Here is a 27,457-nt window from a genome sequence, read left to right on the forward strand (position 1 = left end):
TTGTAGATAAAAAAAAAATTATAATCAGCATAATGATTAGGCAGGTTACCTGCGTTGGTAATGAAATCGTTAAAATTCCACTTTGAATTTAATCATTTATTCAATTCCCGTCGGGTTTTTTTTTTTTTTTTTTTTGAAGACAGGAATCTCGTTACATATGGCGAACCTCGAAGTTGACAGTCTGAACTTTGAATTTTAAATCGAAAAGGAGCGTAAATTTATGATTTACGAGATCTGACTTAATACGTGTAATTAATCATGTACAGTTAATCAAGAAACATGCTAATCATGAGCAATGGTATAATCATGTACCGTACAGTTATGTACAATACTAGTCATGTCCCGTACAGTTATGTACAATACTAGTCATGTCCCGTACAGTTATGTACAATAATAATCATGTCCCGTACAGTTATGTACAATACTAGTCATGTCCCGTACAGTTATGTACAATACTAGTCATGTACCGTACAGTTATGTACAATACTAGTCATGTCCCGTACAGTTATGTACAATACTAGTCATGTCCCGTACAGTTATGTACAATACTAGTCATGTACCGTACAGTTATGTACAATACTAATCATGTACCGTACAGTTATGTACAATACTAATCATGTACCGTATAGTTATGTACAATACTAGTCATGTACCGTACAGTTATGTACAATACTAGTCATGTCCCGTACAGTTATGTACAATACTAGTCATGTACCGTACAGTTATGTACAATACTAGTCATGTACCGTACAGTTATGTACAATACTAGTCATGTACCGTACAGTTATGTACAATACTAGTCATGTACCGTACAGTTATGTACAATACTAGTCATGTCCCATACAGTTATGTACAATACTAGTCATGTACCGTACAGTTATGTACAATACTAGTTATGTACCGTACAGTTATGTACAATACTAGTCATGTACCGTACAGTTATGTACAATACTAGTCATGTCCTGTACAGTTATGTACAATACTAGTCATGTCCCGTACAGTTATGTACAATACTAGTCATGTACCGTACAGTTATGTACAATACTAGTCATGTCCCGTACAGTTATGTACAATACTAGTCATGTACCGTACAGTTATGTACAATACTAGTCATGTCCCGTACAGTTATGTACAATACTAGTCATGTCCCGTACAGTTATGTACAATACTAGTCATGTCCCGTACAGTTATGTACAATACTAGTCATGTCCCGTACAGTTATGTACAATACTAGTCATGTCCCGTACAGTTATGTACAATACTAGTCATGTACCGTACAGTTATGTACAATACTAGTCATGTCCCGTACAGTTATGTACAATACCAGTCATGAACAAATAGTGGATTATGTTCGGCTAGCTATCTGCGATGTAAAATATTCGCCGAGCATGGTGGGCCAAGTAAATATTGTATTCCGAGGATATATGAAGCATATGGTCAATAATTATTTTATCATATGAATAATCTAAAACATTGCAGGCGGTTGTTAGAGTTTACGAAATCGGTGCCTGCTCGGCCATCTTTGTTTGCTACTAGAGTGCAAGACCCTGTCGAAATTCAGCAGGTGCGGATCCAGGAATTTACATTGGGGGCGCTACTAAATGGCGATGATTCAGAGGCTCCCAGCGGTTCCAGGGCGGAGACCGAGTAGGGCAAAGATTTTTTTGGTAATTCAGTCAGACCTCATGTTCAATTTTATGTTTGTAGTATGTTGGGCGATGTTATCACTTTTATATCAAGACATTGGGAGGAATTAGTTTCTGATATTTGTTTTTATTATTATTATTATTATTTTGACGTTGTTTTTCAACATCCGATTGATCAACAACTAATCTGTCTCTCTCTTTTTAAGGGGCGGGGTCTTCCTGTCTGAATCCGAGCCTGTTGGTTAAGGACGCGAGTTTTCATTGGATGACTTGCCCGGGCATGTGTCTGATTAAGGACGGAAGTTTTTATTGGATGCCTTGCCCGGGCATGTGTCTGGGCCTACATTTCCGTCTCCGTGTTTCTGGGTCTGCCTCCGGATCTGTTTCCGGGGCTCTCCGAGTTTCAGAGTCTTCGAGAACGCGGGGTCTTCTGTCCCCGAGTCACCTGGCTTGCTTTCGGGTCTCCCGGCCTATTTTCGGGTCTTTAAGCCTGCCTACAGCCGGATATGTTTCCGAGATATTCTTTGGTTTAGAATCCTTGTATCCGCGTCTGTCTCTTTTGAATTTTTCTAATCATTAATCTCTTATCTTATTTTTACAATTTTACGTAATGATGGTATTAATAATAACGACGAGAATATTAATAATAATTGTTATTATCATCATTATTCAGTATTGAAGAATTTGAAATCACTAATTCATTTCAAGTTAATTTAACCACCCTTTTTTAAATTAAAAATTCTCAATAAACTTGGAAACCACTCGATCGTGAGGGGCGGTTCGTCCTTACTCGACCTCGTCATGGTTTCCATAGTAACATGACAAATCAATTAGCGGTTTGCACACCGATCGGTGACAGGGATCAATAACTCGATTATTATTACATGTAAATATCAAACCGCAACAGGGGCGAATCCTTTACACGAATTTGTGATCTTTGGAAATCATATTTAATTTTCTCACCGCGATAGGTGACACTGTTAATTTTCTTTTCATCAAAATGATTGAACGTGCTCGATTCAATGAATATTTGTTTTGTTTTAGTGTTGAATGTGAATCGAAACAAGTTACACTTCAGAACTTAGAATGCAAGCAATCTTCTGTAAAACAAAACCAAAGGAAAAGCCGGAAGAATGTGTTACGTGTTATGGTTAAAGACTCTGAGAGAGAGAGAGAGAGAGAGAGAGAGAGAGAGAGAGAGAGAGAGAGAGAGAGACGAAGAAAGAGACAGACAGAAAGATGCCTGAAAATAAAGCGGAAAGATATATATATATATATATATATATATATATATATATATATATATATATATATATAAAGCACTAAATAATCACAACTAGGTACTGAAAATTTTCACAGAGAGAGAGAGAGACGAAGAAAGAGAGACATATGATAATCAATTAATTAATATATATTAATTAATCGTTTAGATCCTAGGTGCTTTATATATATATATATATATATATATATATATATATATATATATATATATATATATAAAGCACTAAATAATCACAACTAGGTACTGAAAATTTTCGCCCAGCGACGTACGGCACCCACCGCCTAGCAAGATTTTCAAACCAGTGCGTAAGTCCACTCGGCCACAACGACTTCCCTAAAAAAGGAAGCTTTGTTATGCTCCTAAAGCGCTACTTATACACACTGATGCAATCCCACACAGTCGCTGTGTCATTCAGTGTTTAAGATATTTATAAGGAGAGTGGATCTCTCGATGCAATTGTATAGAATATTTAATATAAAGCACAAACAAACAATTATAACACCCAACCTTACGTTTACCCCTAGGATCTAAACGATACATGTGAAAATCAATTAATTAATATATAAAGCACTAAATAATCACAACTAGGTACTGAAAATTTTCGCCCCATATATATATATATATATATATATATATATATATATATATATATATATATATATATATATATATACTTATGTATATATAAACTTATTTATATAAGTATGGTGCATGAACATTGTCAAATGTTCAAGAGCGTAGGGAGCCTCTCAAAAAATTGTTATAGATTTTATAAAACTATTGGTACAGGTTTGCTATTGATAAAAACCCATTATAATTATATTTACCTAAAAAGTTCCTATGAAACCAATTTGCATTCTTCATAAATCATTACTTGAATACTCAATCATCGGGGGGAAAAAATACAGAAAAATTGAATTCCTTCAAAAACGTCTGATATATAATTGATGTTTTTCATTAATGACTAATGATTGCTGTTTGATCAAATAATGAAAAATCCTACTTCATTTAATGTGTCTAAAATCTTGGGTATCATATAACCTTAACACTTAGTCTGCTAAATTGAAATATATCAATGTTGTATGTACAGCTGGATAACATGTTAATTAAAACATCATGCTTGTTAAACTTTATAATCTTATATCGTGTCACCACGCTGATCAAATCTATTTCCTCAGGCTTATCCACCATCCACTGAGCTTAAAACTAGAACAAAATGCTGTATTTACATGAAATTTTGTATTATTTGATTGAAAAATTATTAAATCGATCATTGATCGAATATAAACAATTTCTGGGGTATTCTATGCGGGCTGAAAAAAGTGGGTGTTGAATTGGTGTAGACCCAAAAGATAAGAATTTTTAGGAACTTGAACCCGATTGTCAAAACCCTGAGACAGGTACTTTAAGTTTCAGTTTGTTTAAACAAAAACTAAAATAACATGTGGACATATAATTTCCATACTCAAGAACTCTAAGCTTGCTATTTTTGCAAATTCTTAAAAGAGAGTTTCTCTACTCCGATTCTTGCAAACAACAACACATAGCAATACTTTCGAATTTCCTCTGATGTTTACCTGTACCGCACACATATTGTTCACAGGTGCCTGTGTCTCAATGTGTGAATAGTGGGCACATATACCTATGTGGGGTCAACTCTAGTGTAAGATTATGTATTCCTTACGGGGAAGATTTTACAAATTCTTCTATTGATATAACACATTAAACATGTACAGAATGATGTAAGGATTATAAACTATAATAACAGGGTGACATAACAAGACATCATTCCCTTTAAGTATTTATATAGTTATATGATTTGATAATCATTCCCTTTAAGTATTTATATAGTTATATGATTTGATAATCATTCCCTTTAAGTATTTATATAGTTATATGATTTGATAATCATTCCCTTTAAGTATTTTTATGGTTATATGATTTTATCAGATAGTAATACCTATACAAGGAAAGGACTGATTTCTAATGTTTTCACAAATACAAGGGGGGCCTCCGTGACTGAGTGGTTAGAGCATCACGCTCAAAATCAAACGGCCTCACACCTCTGGTCGGCGCCGGCTCGAATCCTGCTCGCGGCGGTAATTGAGAAAGTTTACCCTTACTTGTGGAAAGTCAATGGTCTCTTCCCAGGTACATGGTGTCTGGGTTCTCTCTTCCACCAATAAAAGCTGAGCGCCACCAGATAACTGAAAAATTGTTGAGTGTGGCGGAAAACATCAATCAATCAATCACAAATACAACCCCAATTTTACTGGAGCTGGTCTTTGGGCCAGTGACTAATTTCAAAGACTAAGACATATGTCAATTTCTTAATACTCATTTTTCTACTTTCCTCCTTTTTTGCTTTAGATATTCCTCATTTTACAGGTTTTTATCGAAATGTGAGACAAGAAGCCTAGGAACAGCTGATGAAGGTGTTTCACCGGAAATTATTATAAACTTCCTCATTAGAAGACACTTGAAGGTCAAAGGTCAGGCAGACTGTATGATTGTCCAGGTTACCCGCTCTCTCTTTCGATTTTCAACTCGGACGAAAATAACTCGTACTTTCTTCACAACATCCAAGATGTCTGTGGAGCCAGGGAACCTCAAATATTTAGGGTGAGTCTGTCTGTCTGTAAAGCTTCAGGCCTGCCTGTAAATCTGAGGTCTGTCTGTCTGTAAATCTGTCTGTCTGTCAGTAAATCTGAGGTCTGTCTGTCAGTAAATCTGTCTGTCAGTAAATCTGAGGTCTGTCTGTCAGTAAATCTGAGGTCTGTCTGTCAGTAAATCTGAGGTCTGTCTGTAGATCTGTCTGTCTGTAAATCTGTCTGTCTGTCTGTAAATCTGTCTGTCTGTAAATCTGAGGTCTGTCTGTCTGTAAATCTGAGGTCTGTCTGTCTGTAAATCTGAAGTCTCTGTCAGTAAATCTGTCTGTCTGTCTGTAAATCTGAGGTCTGTCTGTCTGTAAATCTGAGGTCTGTCTGTCTGTGTATATTTAATGCCTAGTGTAGACTTATTTGATGTAAGTTGTATGTGTGTCTGTTACGACAGTTGTTTGGGTAATAAGGTTGTACTTTGTCGAGTCCTTATTTAAGAAATCAATTTCATTTATGAAAAAAAAAAAATGAAGCTACGAACAGCAATGTTTCACGCTGGCATACTTCATGAAACATTTTAGACTTAATGTATGTTCAAAAATGGCATTATAATGAGGCATGAAATGACAAAGCCAATGAGGCATAACAGGATTAACTAGCAACATTTATTGTGTGTGCTTGGAGATACTGTATGGTGAAGCTTTAATTCTGTAACTAATGATAAATACACAGTTATCTGCCTTTGTACAGTGATCTTTAATTCTGTAACTAATGATAAACACACAGTTATCTGCCTTTGTACAGTGATCTTTAATTCTGTAACTAATGATAAATACACAGTTATCTGCCTTTGTACAGTGATCTTTAATTCTGTAACTAATGATAAATACACAGTTATCTGCCTTTGTACAGTGATCTTTCTTCACGATCAGAGTCCCAGAAATGAAGACACATAACTGAATCATTAATCACCTTAAGGAAAGTCCGTGCTTTTACGTATCCGGTTTTAAATTTTAAACACCGACTAGAAAGTTCCAGTTATAACTTCTATGTCTGATGTTTGTAGTTTACAAGAACTGTACGAGTCAAATTTAGCATTCAAATGTGAATCATAAATATATTTACCTTGAATTATTATACTATCAAGTCCTCACTAGCTCCAATGGTACAAAGCAATGTAATATCTACATTGATCTCTAAAAGGCTCATAACTTGCAATCTAAGCCTGAACAAGTTAAAAATCATACATAGGCGTGACCCTCACAGTGGAATTCAAACTGTTTTTAGTGAGTTTGTGTTTGGTTCAAAGAAACCCAGAATTATAAATCCTCAGAAAATCATCAGCAAAGTTGTTGAATATTTGAACTCTTCTTCACAAGTACTTTCAAGAAACAAAATTATTTGTACGTGCTGTAGTTGCTAGATATATATGCTACACTATATTTATTTTTTCTGTAAGTATGAGATAGCATGTATGTATTTTTATGTATGATATGATTGATAGCCAAACAAAAATAAAGGAATAACACACACACCAAAAACATTGTGAGAAAAAGGAAGGGGTGGGGGTACCCCCCCCCCCTACTCCTTGTGTTCTAATTGTCAGGGACAAAATTTTCAGTATGATTTACATATATATATATATATATATATATATATATATATATATATATATATATATATTGTCATATTCTGTTAATCTTGATTTTAAGAATGTATTTGCTGTTACAATTTACTATTTCCATAGTGTGCAAAGAATAATTGTAAAACTTAAATTTAAAAATGGGGGTTTACGTATTCAAGAGACCATTTTGCAAAATATCTCTGGTCAACTATGGTAAAATATGTTTTTTTGTTAACCTTAGATATAATTCTAAATATTTCAAAAGAAAAACTGGCATGTAAACAATTTAGATTTTGAGAATTTTTCAAAATTGCGATATTCTGTGATTTTTTTCTGAAGGATGTGAGCAGATTAAACAGCAATTGTGTATGTTTTCAATTGAATATCCTTAAAAATTCTCTCAGTAAATGAATAGCTATTGGTTTTTATATATTATAGCTTAATATGATGTGCTTTGGTGCATATTTTTAATATAACATGAGATCATGCATTCTTGTGTTAAAATTTGGCTTTTGCATTTGGGGGTATATGTGCTCTGTAGCACATAGTATAAAAATAAACCTGCAAAGGTATGTCTAATATGGGTTTTTTAGTTAGTTTATGAGTTGTTAAAGTTATTTAAATGAAAAAAAAATTTGATTGACAGAAATTTCTAATAGTATTTACCTACCTTAAGTAGCATGTTGTAAATATGTGTCATTGCTGGCTAACCTGTTGCAGTTCCATCTTTTCATGGGATCATAAGACATGTGGGATTTCATAGCTTTTATACAATTAAGAGTGGAGTTGTGATATGGGATCAGATATTGTAGTGTGGGATCAGGTATTGTTGTATGGGATCCGATATTGTAGTATGGGATCCGATATTGCAGTATGGGATCAGATATTGCAGTATGGGATTCGATATTGCAGTATGGGATCAGATTGGAATCGGAACTGTGGTTTGGGATCAGATGACAATGAGATTTTGATGGGGTAGACATTTTTGTGTAGGATCAGATAAGAGCTGCTATCATGGTGTGGAAAGGAATGATAGTGGGATTCTTTTGTAGGATTAGGTGGGATTGTGATTATGGTGTTGGATGCAATGGGAGTTAGAATTAATGTGTGGGACTGTGGTGTGGGATCCGATGGAAGCAGAACTATGTTAGAGTTCGTAGTTTAAAAAGCGAAGATATCGAACAGTGATCAATCTCATAACTCTTATAGGCAATACAAAATAGAGAGTTGGGCAAATACGGACCCTTGTATCTACCAGAGGTGGGATCAGGTGCCTAGGAGGAGAAAGCATCCCCTGTCAACTGGTGTGTGATAGGAGTATGATTTCTGGTATGGGGTCAGATAGTATAGAAATTATTATTTGGAAGAGGTGTTGTTTGTAGTAGGTGATTGTTGTTTGTGGTTTGGGATTGAGGGTTAATATTTGGGATTTGTGGATTGAGGGTTAATATTTGGGATTTGTGGTGTACGTTTTGAGATTTACACAATGGGTTTGGGAGGATGTGGCATTATAAGGTTGTGGTTTGGGATGGAGGGTTAATATGTGGGATTTGTGGTGTATGTTTTGAGATTTGCACAATGGGTTTGGGAGGATGTGGCATTATAAGGTATAAGGCTGTGGTTTGGGATTGTAGGGCTGTAGTTTGGAATTAAGTTGTGGAATGGGGTGAGGATCAGGATATGGTATTAGGATTAGGATTATGTCTCAGATTTGGGATTGGGATGGGTATTGCAGCATGGGGGAAGGATTTTTGTATGGGATGAAAATGCCAAATGGAAAGGGGGGGGGGGTACAAGAAATATCAATGTAAGTGTTTCAGGCTGATTCCCGCCATTGATCAGGCTGATTCCCGCCATTGATCTTATTTTGTGTGATGTGCTTGATACTATCAGAGTCACGTCCCCCCCCCCCCCCCTCACCCACCCCCCGCCCGCCACCCCTTCAATGTAGTAACAGTAAAGGCTGTATCACGACGGCAAACCATCAGAGAGCTCGATATTTATTGAATCCCAATTATTTTTAAACTTATAGAAAAATGTATGTAATAATTTTAATGGATATAGAAATCACTGTAGGAGGCCCGATAGTTCCGTGGATTTAAAAGCAATCAAAGGCTGATTGCAGAATTCTGCCAAATAACGTGAGAGTGGGTTTTTTGTCAGATCCTATAGCTCATAAATTATATATATATGTATAATCCATTATCCTGATTATAAGGAAGAACAATGCAACGTGTTTTGTGTCTGTTGTGGGGTCTGGGTAGGAAAGTAGTGGTTTTACACTGTAGCAGAGGCTGACTGTGTAAAGCGAGGGAGCTTATATAGGCTAATAGTCTGCTGCCCAATCAAATCAAATTATTTAAATAAATATTGTTTGAACTGACCTTCTGAAAATGTCTCTGATTGTTTGGAAATTAAGAATTCTTTTTCTGTCCTTTAGAGACATCATTAGGGGCGAGATCAAAAGTTCAATGTCTGACTAAAAACTAAATTCACATAGTTTTCACCAAGACCCCTCCACCCTTTAAAACTAAATTCATGGATGTTGAAACTAATCGATTAACAAGTAAAAAGATACGATTATAGATACCACTCTGTATAATTGTCTACAGTTAATTCACAAATGAAAGTGCACATTAAAACTATTAGATGGTCATTGAAATGTAATATTATTATGTGGTTTTTAACAATTTAACAATCGCTTAATTGTCATTTGTTCTTTTTCCACTAAAGTATAATCGATGTCGGATGACAGAAACTTACGGGGGATTTTATCCCCCCCTCCCCCTAACTTAGATTTTTATCCGACATCGATCTTTTGATCTCGCTCCTGAGGCTTTAGCTGGATTGCAACATATCTAGACTCGATTGCTTGCCAGCAAATGCCTTATCATACATAGGGGCGGATCCAGGAATAATTAAAAGGGTGTGTGTGGCCTACGTAAGTTTTACATGGTCATATTTAAGAAAACATCTTCGCAAGATTAAAACAACGGGGACCTGATTAATCTTTTCGGGAGACAAGAAACACAAATGACATATATGAAACATGAAGTACAAATTAAAAAGGTCCACTTGCCAGATGAATTTGATGTGTGCAGTACACGATTATTCTGAGCTTGAAAGACATTCCTTGTCCAGATGACAACGCCGGCCCCAGTTTCTGATTAGTTCACAGTATACGACCGCGAAAACCGAGGTCCCGTGTCGCAACAGGTGTGGTACGAGGCCATAAGCGCCCAGCATAGGCCTAACTTTTGCAGCCCTTCACCGGCAATGGTGACGTCTCCATATGAGTGAAAAAAAAATATCGAGAGAGGGATTTTAAACTATATTCAGCCAGCCAACCAAGCATTCCCATAGTGCAGATTCGTATTTTGACTTCACGTATTCTTGAATAGGGATGCAGTCTTTCATGAAAACATGTAGGTAATTTTTTTCAAGAGAAGCAGGACTATAAGGAATTACATCAATATGCAAATTTCCCAAATTGTGTTGTGCAATCACGGTTTTCTCTCTCTCTCCTCTCTCTCTCTCTTTCTCTCTCTCTCTCTTTTTTTTTTTTTTTTTTTTTTTTTTTTTTTACAGAATCCGTGTTTAGGTTCGAACAAATGTTACATAATACATTTAATATTTGGGGAATCTAATTTAAAGAACCCCTTCTTCAGAACAGTAATGCCATGTAAGTAATAGATATATTGAAGCAGCCCTGTGTTGTGTGGGTTCATGTAAGTAATAGATATATTGAAGCAGCCCTGTGTTGTGTGGGTTCATGTAAGTAATAGATATATTGAAGCAGCCCTGTGTTGTGTGGGTTCATGTAAGTAATAGATATATTGAAGCAGCCCTGTGTTGTGTGGGTTCATGTACCGTTACGTTATAACCCCGTGATTTAGGTCAAGATATGGGGGTCAGAGTTTGTCATTGGATTAAAGAGGGTAGATATATTTTTTAAATCAATGGAAGACCTGTAAGGCGAGTTAAATAAAGATGAAGGTTGTGGCCCACGGACCTCTTGTTTTCATCGTACAGGCATGTCCGCGTTCTACAGTGCAGTATCATCATACAGGCACGTCAGCGTTCTACAGTGCAATGTCTCTCCATTAGCGTAAGATGGATAAATAAGCTGATTGTGGAGATATAAACCTCTCTGTAATTTGCCTTCATTCAGATTTGCCTTTTAACTAATTCAGCTGCAGTGATTGTACGATCTGCGGTACAACGGGGCTAGATTAACTTGTATCTGCGGCTCAGTAGATCTTTGAATATCTTATTAAGCGATATTATGTATAAAGTGCCGAAATGAAGCAGATTTATTTTGTCTGTAGCCTGCCATTTGGAGCAAATCCTCGAGTGATCATGCTATTGATCGTCCTCCTGAGTAAATTAAGATGGTTATCTGTGTGTTGTACGAACAGGAGAGGAGAAAGTGGAAGTTAGGGTCTAACGGGAGGGGGTAACGAAAGTGAGAGTCTAACGGGGGGAAGGTAGCGGAAGTGAGGATCTAACGGGAGAGGGGTAGCAGAAGTGAGGCATTCTCTACCCAGAGTTCCGTGCGCTCCTCGCACTGTATGTGAAGCATGTGTAACGCGCCCTCTGGTGAGAGAATGAGAAGTGAGGATCTAACGGGAGGGGGTGGGTAGCGGAAGTGAGGGTCTAACGACGGGATATAGCAGAAGTGAGGGTCTAAGGGGAGGGGAGATAGCAGAAGTGAGGGTCTGATGGGAATGGGGATAGATGAATTGAAGTTCTAACGGGAAGGGGATAGCGGGAGTGCGGGTCCAATGGAAGGGAGATAAAGCAGAAAATGACAGAGATATTCTATTGACAAGGCAAACCAACATTTCGGATTTTGAGATATTTAGTTTTCATTCGCCTGTGTCTCTATGTGTCTTATAATGTATGGTATAACGATATCCGTCCGTCCGTCCGTTCTGGGTTTTCTGTTTCTATTTTAATTTTCTGTCACATATCAAGTTGCCAGTAGTTTCTCTGTAGGTGACGTAGATCATGTTGTAAATTTGATCCATTTCGACTTTTCTTGCTGGATTTTGTCCCTTTGTATTAAATTTAATGTTATATGGAGGGCCCATGCTTTATTGAAGATAGAGAAGGATTTTCTTCAATTTTGAGAAAATACACGTTGTCAAACTTAGTAATTTTGAGGAAATATTATAAAGTGAGTGCATGGTTTTGTCCTTTTTACTTCTCGAGCTCTCACAGTTTTAAATTAGGGTCTTTGTTAAGAACTTGAAGATGGATATGTAATGCAGGGATTTTTATTCTACATACGGGTGTCTTGTTAAGAGTGGTTTAAGGAGGCATGAGAACCGAAGAAATTCATAATAAAAGGAAAGTATTACATTCATATAATAATGAGCTGATGTAATAAATTTCTGCATAATCTCTTGCAAACGTATAGTTTATTGTTAGATTGATAAGAAATTCGAATTCTGCGAGATTCAAACCTATGATCCACAGATTTCTATGTAAACTCATATTTCGAATAAGCTATGCTGAATATCTATGACAATTTGAAAGATCAGGTAATAAATTGCTGACCTTCCTTAATTCATATTACAAAACAATGTATATCACAGCTTGATGGGGGCTGATACTACCTTAAGTAAAGTTCTACAACCCCTCGTATTGAATCACCCTACATTTAAATAGCTTGGTGAAGGCTGATACCACCTTAAGGAGGTATGCTACACCAGGGAAATTTGATGTAGATGAAAAGTGTAGAATATATACAAAAATATTTTGAATTTAAAAATTTTCAAATTTACTTTATTTTGTCAAAAAATACAGTTTTAGTAGAAGGTAATCTGAAAAAAATTTAAAACCCCTGCTGGACTCGAACCTGCGACCTACAGTTCAGCAGTCGGTATTCTAACCTACTAAGCTACTCGGCTAGGTATTTAAATGGAAAAGGAAAAGTCAAATATTGCTGATATCGATTTTGTCATCCATGTTTTTAAAGGAAGTCAGCCATTATGACGATGTAGAGTACTACCTTAAGTAAAGTTCTACAACTCCTGGTATGTTTGCAAGCATGAAACTGACCTGGAACAAATTCAATGTGCATACTTTTCACGTAGATTTCTGTCTTGTGAAATATCATTTATGAATATCTTTTATTGTACATCATGCATATAAAGTTTGAAGTCTTTTATGGTTCGGAAATGTCGTTTATAAATGCACTGATTGTCAGTCATAAAAATAAAACCGTGGGCTGGTCGATAAATCTTCTGCATACTAATTGATGGAAGGCTGGAACAGAGAAGTTAATTTGTTTTTTTTAATGGCTTCATATCTTTCCCATTATTGAGAACCACATAGAACAGGAATGAATGCCCCCGCTGTGGTTGTTCCGAAACAAGCAGAATATTCAGTAGACTAAAGGATATATAGGGGGTTAAGGGACGCATCACAATATTCAGTAGACTAAAGAAGGGGTTAAGGGACGCATCAAAATTTTCCTTAGGGTGCGGCATCCTTCACGGACAAGCGTGAACGGGGACTGAACACAGAATGCATAAATGTGATTTCAAGGTCATACCCTGATGTCAAGGCCGTTTGGGAGGTTGAATTACAGTTGTTGTCATAGTCTCAATTCAATGTATTTGTGAACTACGTGTGTAAGGCTGATGTCATTCTAATGGCCAGGGTCATCTTGTGATTTATATCAAACCACGATTGTATTTGTTCTGGATTTTAAAGTTCAAATTCAACAGGGGACACAATCTGGTCTAAATGATCAAGTTCGAGTTGCATACCTTAATCCGGTGATATGAATCTGGCAACAAAATACCTTAATCCGGTGATATGAATCTGGCAACAAAATACCTTGATCCGGTGATATGAATCTGGCAACAAAATGCCTTAATCCAATGATATAGATTTGGCAATAAAATACCTTAATCCGATGAAATGAATCTGGCAAAAAATACCTTAATCCGGTGATATGAATCTGGCAACAATATACCTTAATCCCGTGATATGAATCTGGCAACAGAATACCTTAATCCGGTGATATGAATCTGGCAACAAAATACCTTAATCCGGTGATATGAATCTGGCAACAAAATATCTTAATCCGATGATATGAATCTGGCAACAAAATGCCTTAATCCAATGATATAGATTTGGCAATAAAATACTTTAATCCAGTGATATAGATTTTACAAAATATGACTCTGACAATAAATTTGACAACAAAATATTGATGCTCACTAGGTTGAATGTCCATTTTCATTTTATTAGCTCGGTACAACATCACATATGATGTCCATTAAGATATGAACACAAAAACTCTACTTCCTTTGTTGAGCGATGCTGAAGTGAATATGTTTTCATGTAACTTATATAAATGAAATTAGACTCCATAACATCATTTTTTAAATTAAAAACTTAAATCTGTTTTTTACAAACTTTGCAGAACTTTTTAAAATTATCTTGACAATTGTATATGAAACATTCCGTTCAACATGAACTTGTGTATGCGCAAGTTGATTTTTTCCCACGTGTACGATCACGTGCTACCCTGTTCTAATTGTGCAGTTGTGCATGCGCAAATTGACTATTACCCTTGACATCCGGTTATTATATATTTTCTCAGGGTCTACGCAAAAGATTCTCTAAAGAATGTAGAAGAAATTAAAAAGAGGTGTGTGGAAATAAGCAAAATGTTTAAAAGTGCCGAAACACGTGATATTACACTTCAGTTACACAGAGTACCTCTAGTGACTTTGAGAATATAGACTGTTAAGTTTAATACACACCCAGATCTAGTCTGCTTCAACTCCTGGCACGAATTCGGCTAATTAAGCTAATTAAGCGATATATTCTGTTACATAATTGATGATGTTGCCGGTTTTTGTCGGAATATCGATGAATTATTAGAGCGGGAATCAGATATAATGCAGTTTCTATTGTGTGAGTCTGGTCTTACAAATTATTCTCGCCGTGATAATGGGTACCTGACGGGTTTTCTCGTGGTGTTAATTTCGTTCTATCGGGATTCCGAGCCCGATAAATCCACAGGAAAATCGACGTCATCTGAAAGGTTTAACGTACTGTTGAAAACGGAGGAAATTAGCAGGGCTATAAAATCTGAATAAATTTCTATGTTGTGTTAATGTGTATTGATTTTAGTATCATCAGTTGGACGGATGACCTATCAGTATGTGGAATGTTAAAGGTGCTCGCTGGGCAATTCAGGTGACGTCATTGGCGATCATTCTCACCTGTTTGATGCTATTTATAGATACTGACCAGTGTCGCTGTGTGATTCAAAATTATAGGTCAAAGGTTTGCGATTCGAGAACCGAGTTGCGTTCAAGATCGTACTGCTAGATTAGATGATCGCACTGCGTGAATTGACGCTTGTTAACCTTACGTGGGGCTAGCCTAGAATAGCAATGTCTAGTGCTACGTGGGGCTAGCCTAGAATAGCAATGTCTAGCGCTACGTAGGACTAACCTAGAATAGAAATGTCTAGCACCACGGGGGGCTAGCCTAGAATAGCAATGTCTAGCACTACGTGGGGCTAGCTTAGAATAGCAACGTCTAGCGCTACGTGGGGCTAGCCTAGAATAGCAATGTCTAGCTCTACGTAGGACTAACCTAGAATAGAAATGTCTAGCACCACGGGGGGCTAGCCTAGAATAGCAATGTCTAGCACTACGTGGGCCTAACTTAGAATAGCAATATCTAGCACTACGTGGGGCTAGCCTAGAATAGCAATGTCTAGCACTACGTGGGGCTAGCCTAGAATAGCAATGTCTAGCGCTACGTAGGACTAGCCTAGAATAGAAATGTCTAGCACCACGGGGGGCTAGCCTAGAATAGCAATGTCTAGCACTACATGGGGCTAGCTTAGAATAGCAACGTCTAGCGCTACGTGGGGCTAGCCTAGAATAACAATGTCTAGCATTATGTGAGGCTAGCTTAGAATTGCAATGTCTAGCACTACGTGGGCCTAACTTAGAATAGCAATATCTAGCACTACGTGGGGCTAGCCTAGAATAGCAATGTCTAGCACTACGTGGGGCTAGCCTAGAATAGCAACGTCTAGCGCTACGTGGGGCTAGCCTACAATAGCAATGTCTAGCATTATGTGAGGCTAGCTTAGAATAGCAACGTCTAGCACTACGTGGGGCTAGCCTAGAATAACAATGTCTAGTGCTATGTGGGGCTAGCCTACAATAACAATATCTAGCACTACGTGGGGCTAGCTTAGAATAGCAACGTCTAGCATTATGTGAGGCTAGCCTAGAATAGCAATATCTAGCACTACGTGGGGCTAGCCTAGAATAGTAATATCTAGCACTACGTGGGGCTAGCCTAGAATATCAATGTCTAGCGCTACGTGGGGCTAGCCTAGAATAGCAATATCTAGCGCTACGTGTGGCTAGCCTAGAATATCAATGTCTAGCGCTACGTGGGGCTAGCCTAGAATAGCAACGTCTAGCGCTACGTGGGGCTAGCCTAGAATAGCAATGTCTAGCATTATGTTACTACGTGGGGCTAGCCTAGAATAACAATGTCTAGCATTATGTGAGGCTAGCTTAGAATAACAACGTCTAGCACTACGTGGGGCTAGCCTAGAATAGCAATGTCTAGCACTACGTGGGACTAGCCTACAATAGCAATGTCTAGCATTATGTTACTACGTGGGGCTAGCTTAGAATAGCAATGTCTAGCATTATGTCACTACGTGGGGCTAGCGTAGAATAGCAATGTCTAGCGCTACGTGGGGGAGGAACTTGTCTATCTCTGAGGTCAGGATCTAACGGGAAAGAGCTAGAAATCAGTTTAAATGATTTTGGTTTCGAATGAAGTTATGATTTACGATAAAGTTCGTAATTAAAACCTTTCCATTATCGAGGGAAATTCTATAACATTTCTCTATAATGTGTATATTTTAGATACTGGTCAAGGGTTTGATGTGTGTGACATGAAAGAAAAATTATTCTGTTAGTCAGTGTGTCAGTTATATATTCCCGAACACGCACCCTCATTAAATAGTTACTAAAGTGCAAGTTATGTTCGTAATACAATAATTAGTTCAAAGTCAAGCAGCAAACCTCCATTGTCAAACAAATCATGTTTTTTTTCATTAAAAAGTTTCTGTGACAATGACTGTGTCCATTGTTTCCAAAACAGAAAATAGAATTACCACACCTTATCTATAGGCGAAATCCGGTAATTTCCTATAGACGCGATCCGATAATTTTCTATAGATGCGATCCGGTAATTTTCTATAGGCGCAATCCGGTGATTTTCTGTAGGCGTGATCCGATAATTGTCTATAGGCGCGATCCGGTAATTTTCTATAGACGCGATCCGGTGATTTTCTATAGGCGCGATCCGGTAATTTTCTACAGGCGCGATCCGGTTGATTGGTCGGTTGTTTTGCTGTTTTCCGCCACACTCAACATTTTTTCAGTTATCTGGTGGCGCCCAGTTTAGTGGAAGAGAGAACTCAGATACAATGTACCTTGGAAGAGACCACCGACCTTCCGAAAGTAAACTGGGAAACTTTCTCACTTACCGGTGCGAACGGGATTCGAACCCGCGCCGACCATAGGTGAGAGGCCGTGTGATTTTAAGCGCAATGCTTGAACCACTTGGCCACGGAGGTCCTTTCTGTAGGCGTGACCCGTTGATTGTCTCTAGGCGTGATCCGGTGAATGTCTAACCGTGATCCGGTAATTGCACACACCTTGTCTACAGGCGTGATCCGGAGAATATAGGACTAGAAAAAAGTTGTCCGATTATGTTAATATAAATTTTACAGGGTCCACTCTGGGCAATATACGGTCAGCATATTAGATTTTACGCACAGTCATCTGTCACTGCACTCCAGAATTTGATATTATTATCAAATATACGCACCAGTCAAGTGGTTAAGATTAATAAAATATACCGCTTATGTCGATAATCAGAACATCGCGCCGCTTAAGTCAATAAGAAAAGGCATTGCACAGGTCCCCTTAAGTCAATATGAAATTGTTCTATTGACTTTACGTTTGGCGCTATGTTTGAGAGCGACCTTTGATGAGTTTGATATTCAAACATAACCGTTCTCAGCACCAATCGATTTTTGTACTCCATATTATTTCTATGTATCGTGCTGAGGCGTCGAGCGTGTATTGTGGAGCAGCTTGACGTTTTGCGAGTATATTGTAACAGTTGACGACAAGGCAGCCCTGTTCATGGCAGATCTCTGACAGATTATTATAAAATCCAGTTATACAAAATGCAGGACGAACTGTGAGACGGAGACTCGGAATTAGCAAATCAAGGAAAAAAGGGGGGATAGAAATAAGATAAGCCCGCTGTGGGGTAGAGATACGTCAGACGACACAGGGATTAATTTCTGATCGCCATTACACGAGATTCTAGCGGACCAAGATAATAGTCATTTTAGTTTTAAAAAGCAGATTTGATTGGCATTACCTTAACAAAAATAAACCCCCCGTGTAATGAAGTATTGATTACGAAACAGTGTGTTTTATGGTTCGCTATGAGCGGAAATTAGATGACAACAAAAAGTTTGTGGTTGGACGTAGTTATAAAGTTGTCTGTCGTGAACGTCGGCAATGGACCGGATATCCGTGAACAGATTCTCTTTCCGGCGGAAGGGAAGCCACAAAAGGAATAAAGAGGAACATCCCGAACCCGGGTTCGATTTTGCAAAGTTATCCTATGTCAGGTAGGGAAATTGTACGGCGAACCCGATGCTAATTGCTTAATGTTTCGTCATAATATATGTCAAATTGAAATTGTTGTGCATCTTTAGCCATATTTACTCACACGATATCAATACACGTTATAGAGAGGGGGCTGTTTTGATTGTACATCGTTCTATACTTATCATTTTTTTTCCGCAGAAACTACAAGGGCGGCTATGAAAAATGTTTTGTAACATATGTGGAAGTAGGAATCGAATTAAAACCTTGAAAAAAGAAATTAAAAAAAAACAAAATAATAGAATATACTTGTATGTAAAAGAAATCGCTCTCTGGTTTTGCCCACACAGTGCACACTCTAGAGGGGTATCAGATATTGTCACAGTGAACACTCTAGAGAGATTACGAGACATAGGTTGACCCCCCCCCCCCCCCCCCCCACACACACACACACACACCTTTTTTTGTTGAGAAATTCAGACTAGAGAGGTAACGAGAATAATTCAGTATTAACAGGTATTCTGAAAAACAAATACAAATGCAATAGAGGGATACTTTAATAATATATCAAAGAAGTTTTCTAAATTCATATGTACACGTGCTATGAATGAAATTGCATGTACATGTAGCAGAAACTAAAAAAAAAAGTTGCAAAAGTACCAAGAATTTGTGTGTTTGAGAGAATCGTGACCTTTTATCTTGATACTTGTATGAGGACCACGTGACGAGCTACACAAGTCACGTGATATGTGTTGTCATGTTCTAGTGAGGCAATATGTAAATGACCTTGCATTCATCATTATGTAAATTATCTAAATTATGTAAATGCATGGCATAAAATGAAACAAAAATTCTCAAGTGACATTGATATTGCCAAAATGACCATGTTTCTCTGAAATGCATTTAAAAAAAATATGGCATCACATTATGAAATTTCCCATAAGTATTTCAACGTTGATAAAAATCTTAATTGCAAATTCTGATGTATACGTGAAATAAAATTACCTGGAGACTGATATCGTTATGTAATATTTATAATGATTTAATTTTCAGGCACGTAATATTATCATACATTTTTAGCCGAGTTGCAACGAAGTTGAACTCGGCTATTGGTTTGGTGATGTGGCGGGCGGGCGTCAACAATTGGTTTCCGGATGATAACTCGAAAAGTTTACAATCTAATCAAATGAAACTTTGATATATTGTTGGGTACCAGGTAAGGAAGGTCCCTATTGATTTTGGAGAAAAATGATGAAAGGTCAAGGTCACAGTGACCGAAAATAGAATGAAAATTTCAGGAAAATTTGGTTTCCGGATGATAACTCAGAAAGTTTAAATCCGAATCAAATGATACATAAAGATATTGTTATGTACCAGGTAAGGAAGACCCCTATTGATTTTGGAGAAAATGGGTCAAAGGTCAAGATCACAGTGACCGAAAATAGATTTAAAATTCCAAAAGGAATTTGGTGTCCGGAGGATAACTCGAAAATTTTCAATTTGAATCAAATGAAACTTGGATATATTGTTGGATACCAGCAAAGCAAGGCCCCTATTGATTTTGGAGAACAAAGGTCAAGGTCACAGTGACCGAATATAGATTGAAAACTTCAGACAAATATGGTTTCTGGACAGTAACTCGAAAAGTTTAAAACTGAAATTAGTTCTTCACAATTATAAATATACCACGCCATTCCTGGCTTTACAATGTATCCCATGCAACTCGGCTCATGCACCCCTGGGTGCATATACTGATTTTTTAAAAGTATGGATGGGTTTACTTTTTAATCACAATTTTCAAGCCGACATTCTCACCCACTATCATTTTTTAAAGTTAGGGGTAGGGGGTGGGGGCAACCAACATATATTTTATTTGCACTTTGCTATATTTACATTTGCCAATACACTTCCTTAGGTGACAATTCTCATGAAATTGACATTCAATTTCGTACATTAAATAAATAGAGAATATTACAGGCTAAAATCTATATCGTATATTATATCAGACTGAGTGGCCCCATATCAGCCCGAGGGCCAAAGATACACACGGTTATTACTGATAGATAATCATGTAATGATGTAAGCACATAATGTAATGATGTAAGCACATAATATAATGATGTAAGCACATAATGTAATGATGTAACCACATAATGTAATGATGTAACCACATAATGTAATGATGATGATGTAACCACATAACGTAATGATGTAACCACATATCATAATGATGTAATCACATAACATAATGATGTAGCCACGTAATGTAATGACGTAACCACATAATGTAATGACGTAACCACATAATGTAATGACGTAACCACATAATGTAATGATGTAATCACATAACATAATGACATATAGACATAACGTAATGGTGTAAAGGAATAACATGAAAAGGTGTCCACATATATAACATCTGATTTTCAGCGTAAGGCAGTAACGGTCTCCCATAGACACTGCTGTGTGTATTTGATCAATGTACGAGAAGTCTGCTTTTTATGAGATGTTCATCGCCAAAGTTTTCCGTCAAAAGAGCACTCCTCTGGTTGATAATTTTATTGTGAATCTGATGGGCTTTATATATCTGCAATGAATCCCTAATAGCGACACGCTGATCGATGCTGAATTACGATCCGTCGCCAAAAGACCACAAAGTTAATCAAACACTCTTATGATTGTCATTGTCTTCAGGAAGACTCGATGTGGACCGCTGTCGGCAGTGGTCAGTATCCACACGGGTTTTCTTGTCCATCTTTACAATATTGAGATGTGTGTTTGTATGTTTTTCTTGTTAGACAAATCAAAATAAAGTTTACGATTTACGTCATCCACACGCGTGATATATCGGAAAGTAGGTGAAATGAGATTTTTTTTTTTTTTTGAAAACAATGTATATTTCCTTCGTAAAGTAGATGAATGATTTCAAATTCCGCCGCAAAATACGAATTCTTCCGAATATAACCTAAAGGAGGAGTGCTACTCCAGAGAAATACACGGTATGAAATATGATAACATGAAGACTATGTCCAGTAATGTTTTGAAATTGAAAACTTTAAAAGTAAAAAAATACTATTTTAGTAGACAGTAATCTGAAGAAGAAGAAGAAGAAGAAGAAGAAAGAAAACGTCTACTGAAATCGAAGCCGCGATCTCCATAGCATGCTAACTTACTGATCTACTCAGCTAGACAAGTAAATTTAACGTGAAATGACAAATATTGCTGATATTTATAATTCCATTTATGTTTTAAAAGGAAGTCCGCCATTATGACGATGTAGTATGCCTCCTTAAAGTTTTTTTTTTCGGGGTGAAGTTATACAGATATGAGTGCAGAATTTATTGAAGGATTACAGGGAGCTGCTTGTGTGACCAAATGAATTATTTATTGTTAGTGATTGATTATATAATGAATGTGTATTGTTATTGATTGATTATTTATTGTTATACCCCCCGCGAACGAAGTTCAGGGGGTACACAGGAATCACTCTGTCTGTCTGTCTGTCTGTGCAGATTCGTGTCCGGGCCATAACTTCTTTGTTCTTTGACATAGGCATACCATATTTGACACATGAGTGTATCACCATGAGGCCATGTGTCAGTTACCTTCATGACCTCTATATGACCTTGAACTTGGACCTCAAAGTCAAAATTTATTATAGGGTTTTGACATAGTCATACCATAAGGCATGGGTGTATCACAATGAGACTATGTGTCATGTACATTCATGACCTCTTTATAACCTTGACCTTTGATCTCAAGGTCAAAATTATAATTTATACCATGGATTTGTGTTCGGACTATATCTTCCATTTTCTTCTACAAAGGCATACCATATTTTTACACTCAGGAAAGAGGTAATTTATACCTATTAACAACACCCTTTGGGAGATTGGGGTAAGCGGGGGGTATTCTTAGTGAGCATTGCTCACAGTACCTCTTGTTATTGATTGATTTTATAATGAATTATTTATTGTTATTGATTGATTTTATAATGAATTATTTATTGTTATTGATTGATTTTATAATGAATTATTTATTGTTATTGATTGATTTTATAATGAATTATTTATTGTTATTGATTGATTTTATAATGGATAAAGTATAGCTAGAATATAACCCATAAAATTAACGTAAAAAGCTCAAAACTCTGAAACTTCGGAGGGGGTTCGTCTGGACCTTAATACGGCTTACAGATCACCACCTACTGCCCCCACTCTCGCCACGATTTAGCAAATCCTGGATCCGCCACTGAAATTTAACTATACTTTGCTAGACACAATAGAATGTAAGAGACATGCGCAAAACTCTAGAGCGTATGTCTTAACAAAAATGGATGTGCTCTGCTAGAAAATCGGATGTGAAAGAGACAATTATTGTGGTCGGCTTGATTTTTTATCTTTTCTTTTTTTCTCTCTCTTCTAATTACCCACAGCCAGGAAGAAGCACAGAAGATAGACGAGGAACTATTTTCTGAGTACGCGTTCAGTGTGGAACAGTTGATGGAGCTCGCCGGATATAGCTGCGCTGTTGCCATAGCAAAGGTTTGACGTTATTGAAAAACAAAACCTCTGATTATTTTCGGATCAAAATCAGCGACAGATGACAATGTTTAACGGTAAACTGATAAAGTGTACATTGTATCAGACCTTACTTCTATAACAATGGGTGTCACGTGTCAAATGAATGTTACATGTCAACCCCGGCAGTGTTAGCATCAATCTCATTATAGCGCTGATCGAATTTCCTCAGTATTAGAATATCTGCCTACGTAAACAGGTCACACCTTCAATGTTGTTTGTGTTTGCTCTTCAACTCCAATAGTGTTTGGAATACATGTTAAAATCAATTTGCTTATGGCGCTGACATCTTTACCATGAAAGGGGGATGCTGGTCAACTTACGCTACACTCCCCCAAACCTAAATAAGAACATGGGCAGCTTAGACAAATATATCCTACCTCAATTAATAGAAAGGTAGTTTAACTCTGTCACACCCCCTTCTTTTATTTTCATCTTTTACTTTCTCTTTCATAGTGTTACCCGCTGGAGAGAATGACACGTGATAACGGAGCTGTGCTTGTTTGCTGCGGTCCTGGCAACAATGGCGGGGACGGGCTAGTGTGTGCCAGGCACCTTAAACTTTTTGTATGTATACTGTATATAGGGATACTTTCGCCCCGTATTTTCCCCCGCCCCTTTCACCCTTACAAACGGGTTCACCTCGATTTAAAATCGCCCTTACTCAGAAATAGAAATCAGTGAGAACATATTTAGCTCAGTCTTAACTAGGGGGGGGGGGGGGGGAGGGGGGGGGGGGGAGGGGGGGGGGTAGTTTACACCTTCTGACATCATAGATAAATATAGCATACTTTGGAAGTTTCCTTCAAACCCGACTGATCTAGGTCACGCCTGACTAATCTCCGTCACTCCTGACTGATTTCGATCGAGCAGTGCATATCTCCGATAATAGTGTAATGAGTGTAACAAAGACTGATCTATACATGAGTTCTGCAAAGTATATGGTCGTTATAATGATCTAATTTACTAAAAGAACTGGATAGCTCTTATGCTGTCTGACGTGTTTCATACCAATTGCTAGGTCGATTTTTGACTATGAGTTACTCTGTTTACCTGGTCAAGATATAGGGCCCAGATCGGATATGACCAGTCGATAGAGGTCCTAGACACCTGATCCCACCTCTGGTATATCGAGGGGCCAGTGAATGCCCTAGTTTCAATTTTGTATTCTTTATAAGATTTGAATGTTTAATCAAAATGTTTTCATCCAATTGTCTTTTTCCTTTGTTTTTAAAGGGTTACAAACCGACAGTGTTTTACCCTAAGAGACCCAACAAGCCCCTGTTTGAGGGCCTCAGTAAGCAATGCGAGGGAATGGACCTGCCGTTCCTTTCCTATTTCCCGTCGGAGCCCCACCTGATTCACGACTCGTACAACTTAGTGGTAGACGCTTTATTTGGGTTTAGTTTTAAACCCCCAGTGAGACCGACTTTTGCCAGCGTTATTGAGACGCTTAGAAAAGTGGATATCCCAATTTGCAGTGTGGATGTACCTTCAGGTATAGAGGACCAGGTTTGATTAGTAAACTGAGCGTGTTTGATTCTGGTAATCTATTAGCGCGCTTGATTTAATAAATTGTGGGCTCACTTGATTTGGTAAATTGTGGGCACACTTGATTTGGTAAATTGTGGGCACACTTGATTGAGTAAACTATAGATGTGTTTGATTTGGTAAACTCTTAATTGTCGTACTTAATTTGGTAAATTGTGGACACGCTTGATTTGATAAACTATGGACGCTCTTGATTTGCTACAAGTACATGTATATTGTGGACATTTATTTATGTAAACTTGAACTTGATTAGGTAAATTGTGGGCTTGTTTGATTTTATAAACTGTGGGCGAACTTGATTGCCTACACCAAATTACATTCGATGTTCAACGATTTCACCTCATAATAAAGTATATTTCATGTATAGCAGAATTTTTCGCGGGGTAATAAATTTGGCTTATTTAGCGGTTGGCTAACTTTCCGCCAAAATTTCACTTGCCAGATATGCACCAATTGCGTATTTGCAAAAGAGATAACTCTTCCTTGTTCGCCAAAATTGATTCCGCTAAAATTATTCGCATATTTTTGAGTCAGGAAATCGCCAAATTTGAGATCCGTGGAAATGCCCGCTATATTTTCTGATACAGGTAATGCTTGTTGTTGTCTCATTTTATCCCCTGAATCAATTTTTATTGTCGGATCAGGAGAGGTATTCTCTATTCATCGAGTGCAATTTTGTACTTGTCTGAAACATTGGATGAAGCGAACCCACAAACTATGCAATATTTTAATAAAAGGGGTTTTATATTTCAATTGATTAGAAATTTAACGATTAAACGTGTATTCTACCAACTATTTAATTACGGCAGGAAATTCAATAATTTAATTTTCAGAAATGGTTGTAAATGCATTTCGTCTATACACTTCATCAAAAGATATCAATTGGCATGAAAATTATTCGCAAAATTTAAATTTTATTGCCAATTAAGAGTCTGCCGTCCACACAGTAATGCTTTTCTTCGACCGAGTCGTAGACAACATCACGTGATCTCAGTAAGGTAATCAGTCGTAGACAACATCACGTGATCTCAGTAAGGTAATCAGTCGTAGACAACATCACGTGATCTCAGTAAGGTAATCAAACGCGCCCTGATGCACGTATCGGATACTGAATGCAAAACTTAAGGAGGTATTCTGTATTGTCATAATGGCTGACCTCCTTTTAAGGAGGTATACAACATCTTCATAATAGCGGGCTTCCTTTGTAAGGAGGTATACTGCATTCTCATAATGAAATGAAATATAGATAAATATAGAATAAATAAATATAAATTTCTTGACACACAGATAACTCCGTTTACCTGATCAAGATGATGGGCTTACGGCGGGTGTGACCGGTCGACAGGGGATGCGTACTCCTCCTAGGCACCTGATCCCACCTCTGGTGTGTCCAGGGGTCCGTGTTTGCCCAATTATTTATTTTGTATTACTTGTAGGAGTTATGAGATTGATCACTGTTCGTTATCTTCACCTTTCATATAAATATGAACAGTGTTTTTGTATACCATATAAATTGTTTAGCCTAGCTGAGTAGCTCAGTCGATTATCGTGCCGAGTGTTGGTTACAGTCCGCCAGGGGTTTACATTGTATTTTGTTTACTCTCTACTAAACCTGTATGTTTTACTATACAAAGTGAATTTGAAAGTTTTCAATTTCAAAATTTCGTTGTGCAAATATTCCAGTTTTCATCCAGTTCATAGTGCTCTGTTGTAACATTCCTCCTTCAACTTATTTTACTGATTTTTGATACGTACATGTATATAGTCATTTAGCAGGAAAACATGAATTACGCCATGCATATATATCTTATTTAGATCCACCCTTTTAATTTTCAGGCTGGGACGTTGAAAAGGGGGACCCAGAAGGCCTGCAACCGGACCTACTCATTTCTCTCACCGCCCCCAAAAAGTGCGCCAAACTCTTCAAAGGCAAACATCACTACTTGGGCGGACGGTTCGTCCCGAGGACGCTTGAACAGAAGTACGACCTTCAACTTCCGCCGTATCCCGGAACTGATTGTGTGGTCGAGCTAAAGACGCAAAACGCATCAGATGAGAAGACGAATAACACGGGAGAGTGACAACACTGTATTGTGACGTCATTGGGATTAAATTGTACGAGGAATTTGCAGAATTCTTAAAATAAACCAATTTTCACAAAAATTTAAATGATTGTTTTATGGTATGTGTTATGCTCCATGTCACCAATTCGATTTCTACTTTCATTTTCGCGTTTCCAAAACAAGTCTACCTGTCTGCTATCTCACATTAAGATATCAGATGGGGAACCAGTCTAGTCTTATATCTGACGAGGTAGAATGTCGATTCAGTCGATCTTGCAGCTGCAATCGTAACTACTCGGCTATTTCCGTAACCGCAAATGAACCGATTACGGAAAAAGACGAGGGCGTGATCCGATTGTTTGCAGCTGCTGTCTTTCATCAGCGGGCCTATATATATCTGTAGAACCGACCA

The 27,457-nt window shown here is 37.5% G+C and overlaps 1 protein-coding gene across 2 annotated transcripts; it reads left to right on the forward strand.

Annotated features, from left to right (window-relative positions):
- The first annotated feature begins 4,257 nt into the window (after nt 1–4,257).
- LOC125667406 (NAD(P)H-hydrate epimerase-like) lies at nt 4,258–27,151 on the forward strand. 2 transcript variants are annotated; one of them, XM_048900913.2, is made up of 6 exons: nt 4,258–4,328; nt 5,317–5,550; nt 23,287–23,395; nt 23,888–23,998; nt 24,668–24,929; nt 26,819–27,151. In XM_048900913.2, the coding sequence occupies exons 2-6, from the start codon at nt 5,435–5,437 to the stop codon at nt 27,061–27,063; spliced, it is 843 nt and encodes a 280-aa protein (XP_048756870.2). In that variant the 5' UTR covers nt 4,258–4,328; nt 5,317–5,434; the 3' UTR covers nt 27,064–27,151. The 2 variants fall into 2 exon arrangements, with proteins under 2 accessions (XP_048756870.2, XP_048756871.2); XM_048900914.2 differs by lacking the exons at nt 4,258–4,328; nt 5,317–5,550 and adding an exon at nt 17,437–18,874.
- The last annotated feature ends 306 nt before the right edge of the window (nt 27,152–27,457 follow it).

Source organism: Ostrea edulis, chromosome 8, assembly GCF_947568905.1.
Source record: "Ostrea edulis chromosome 8, xbOstEdul1.1, whole genome shotgun sequence".
NCBI lineage: Eukaryota > Metazoa > Mollusca > Bivalvia > Ostreida > Ostreidae > Ostrea > Ostrea edulis.

Excerpts from the sequence above, each read along its gene's own strand:
- LOC125667406 (XM_048900913.2), top strand. The coding sequence starts at position 5,435 with ATGATTGTCCAGGTTACCCGCTCTCTCTTTCGATTTTCAACTCGGACG. Across the intron at positions 23,396-23,887 it reads GCGCTGTTGCCATAGCAAAG|TGTTACCCGCTGGAGAGAAT; the intron begins GTTTGACGTTAT and ends TCTCTTTCATAG. Across the intron at positions 24,930-26,818 it reads CAGTGTGGATGTACCTTCAG|GCTGGGACGTTGAAAAGGGG; the intron begins GTATAGAGGACC and ends TTTAATTTTCAG.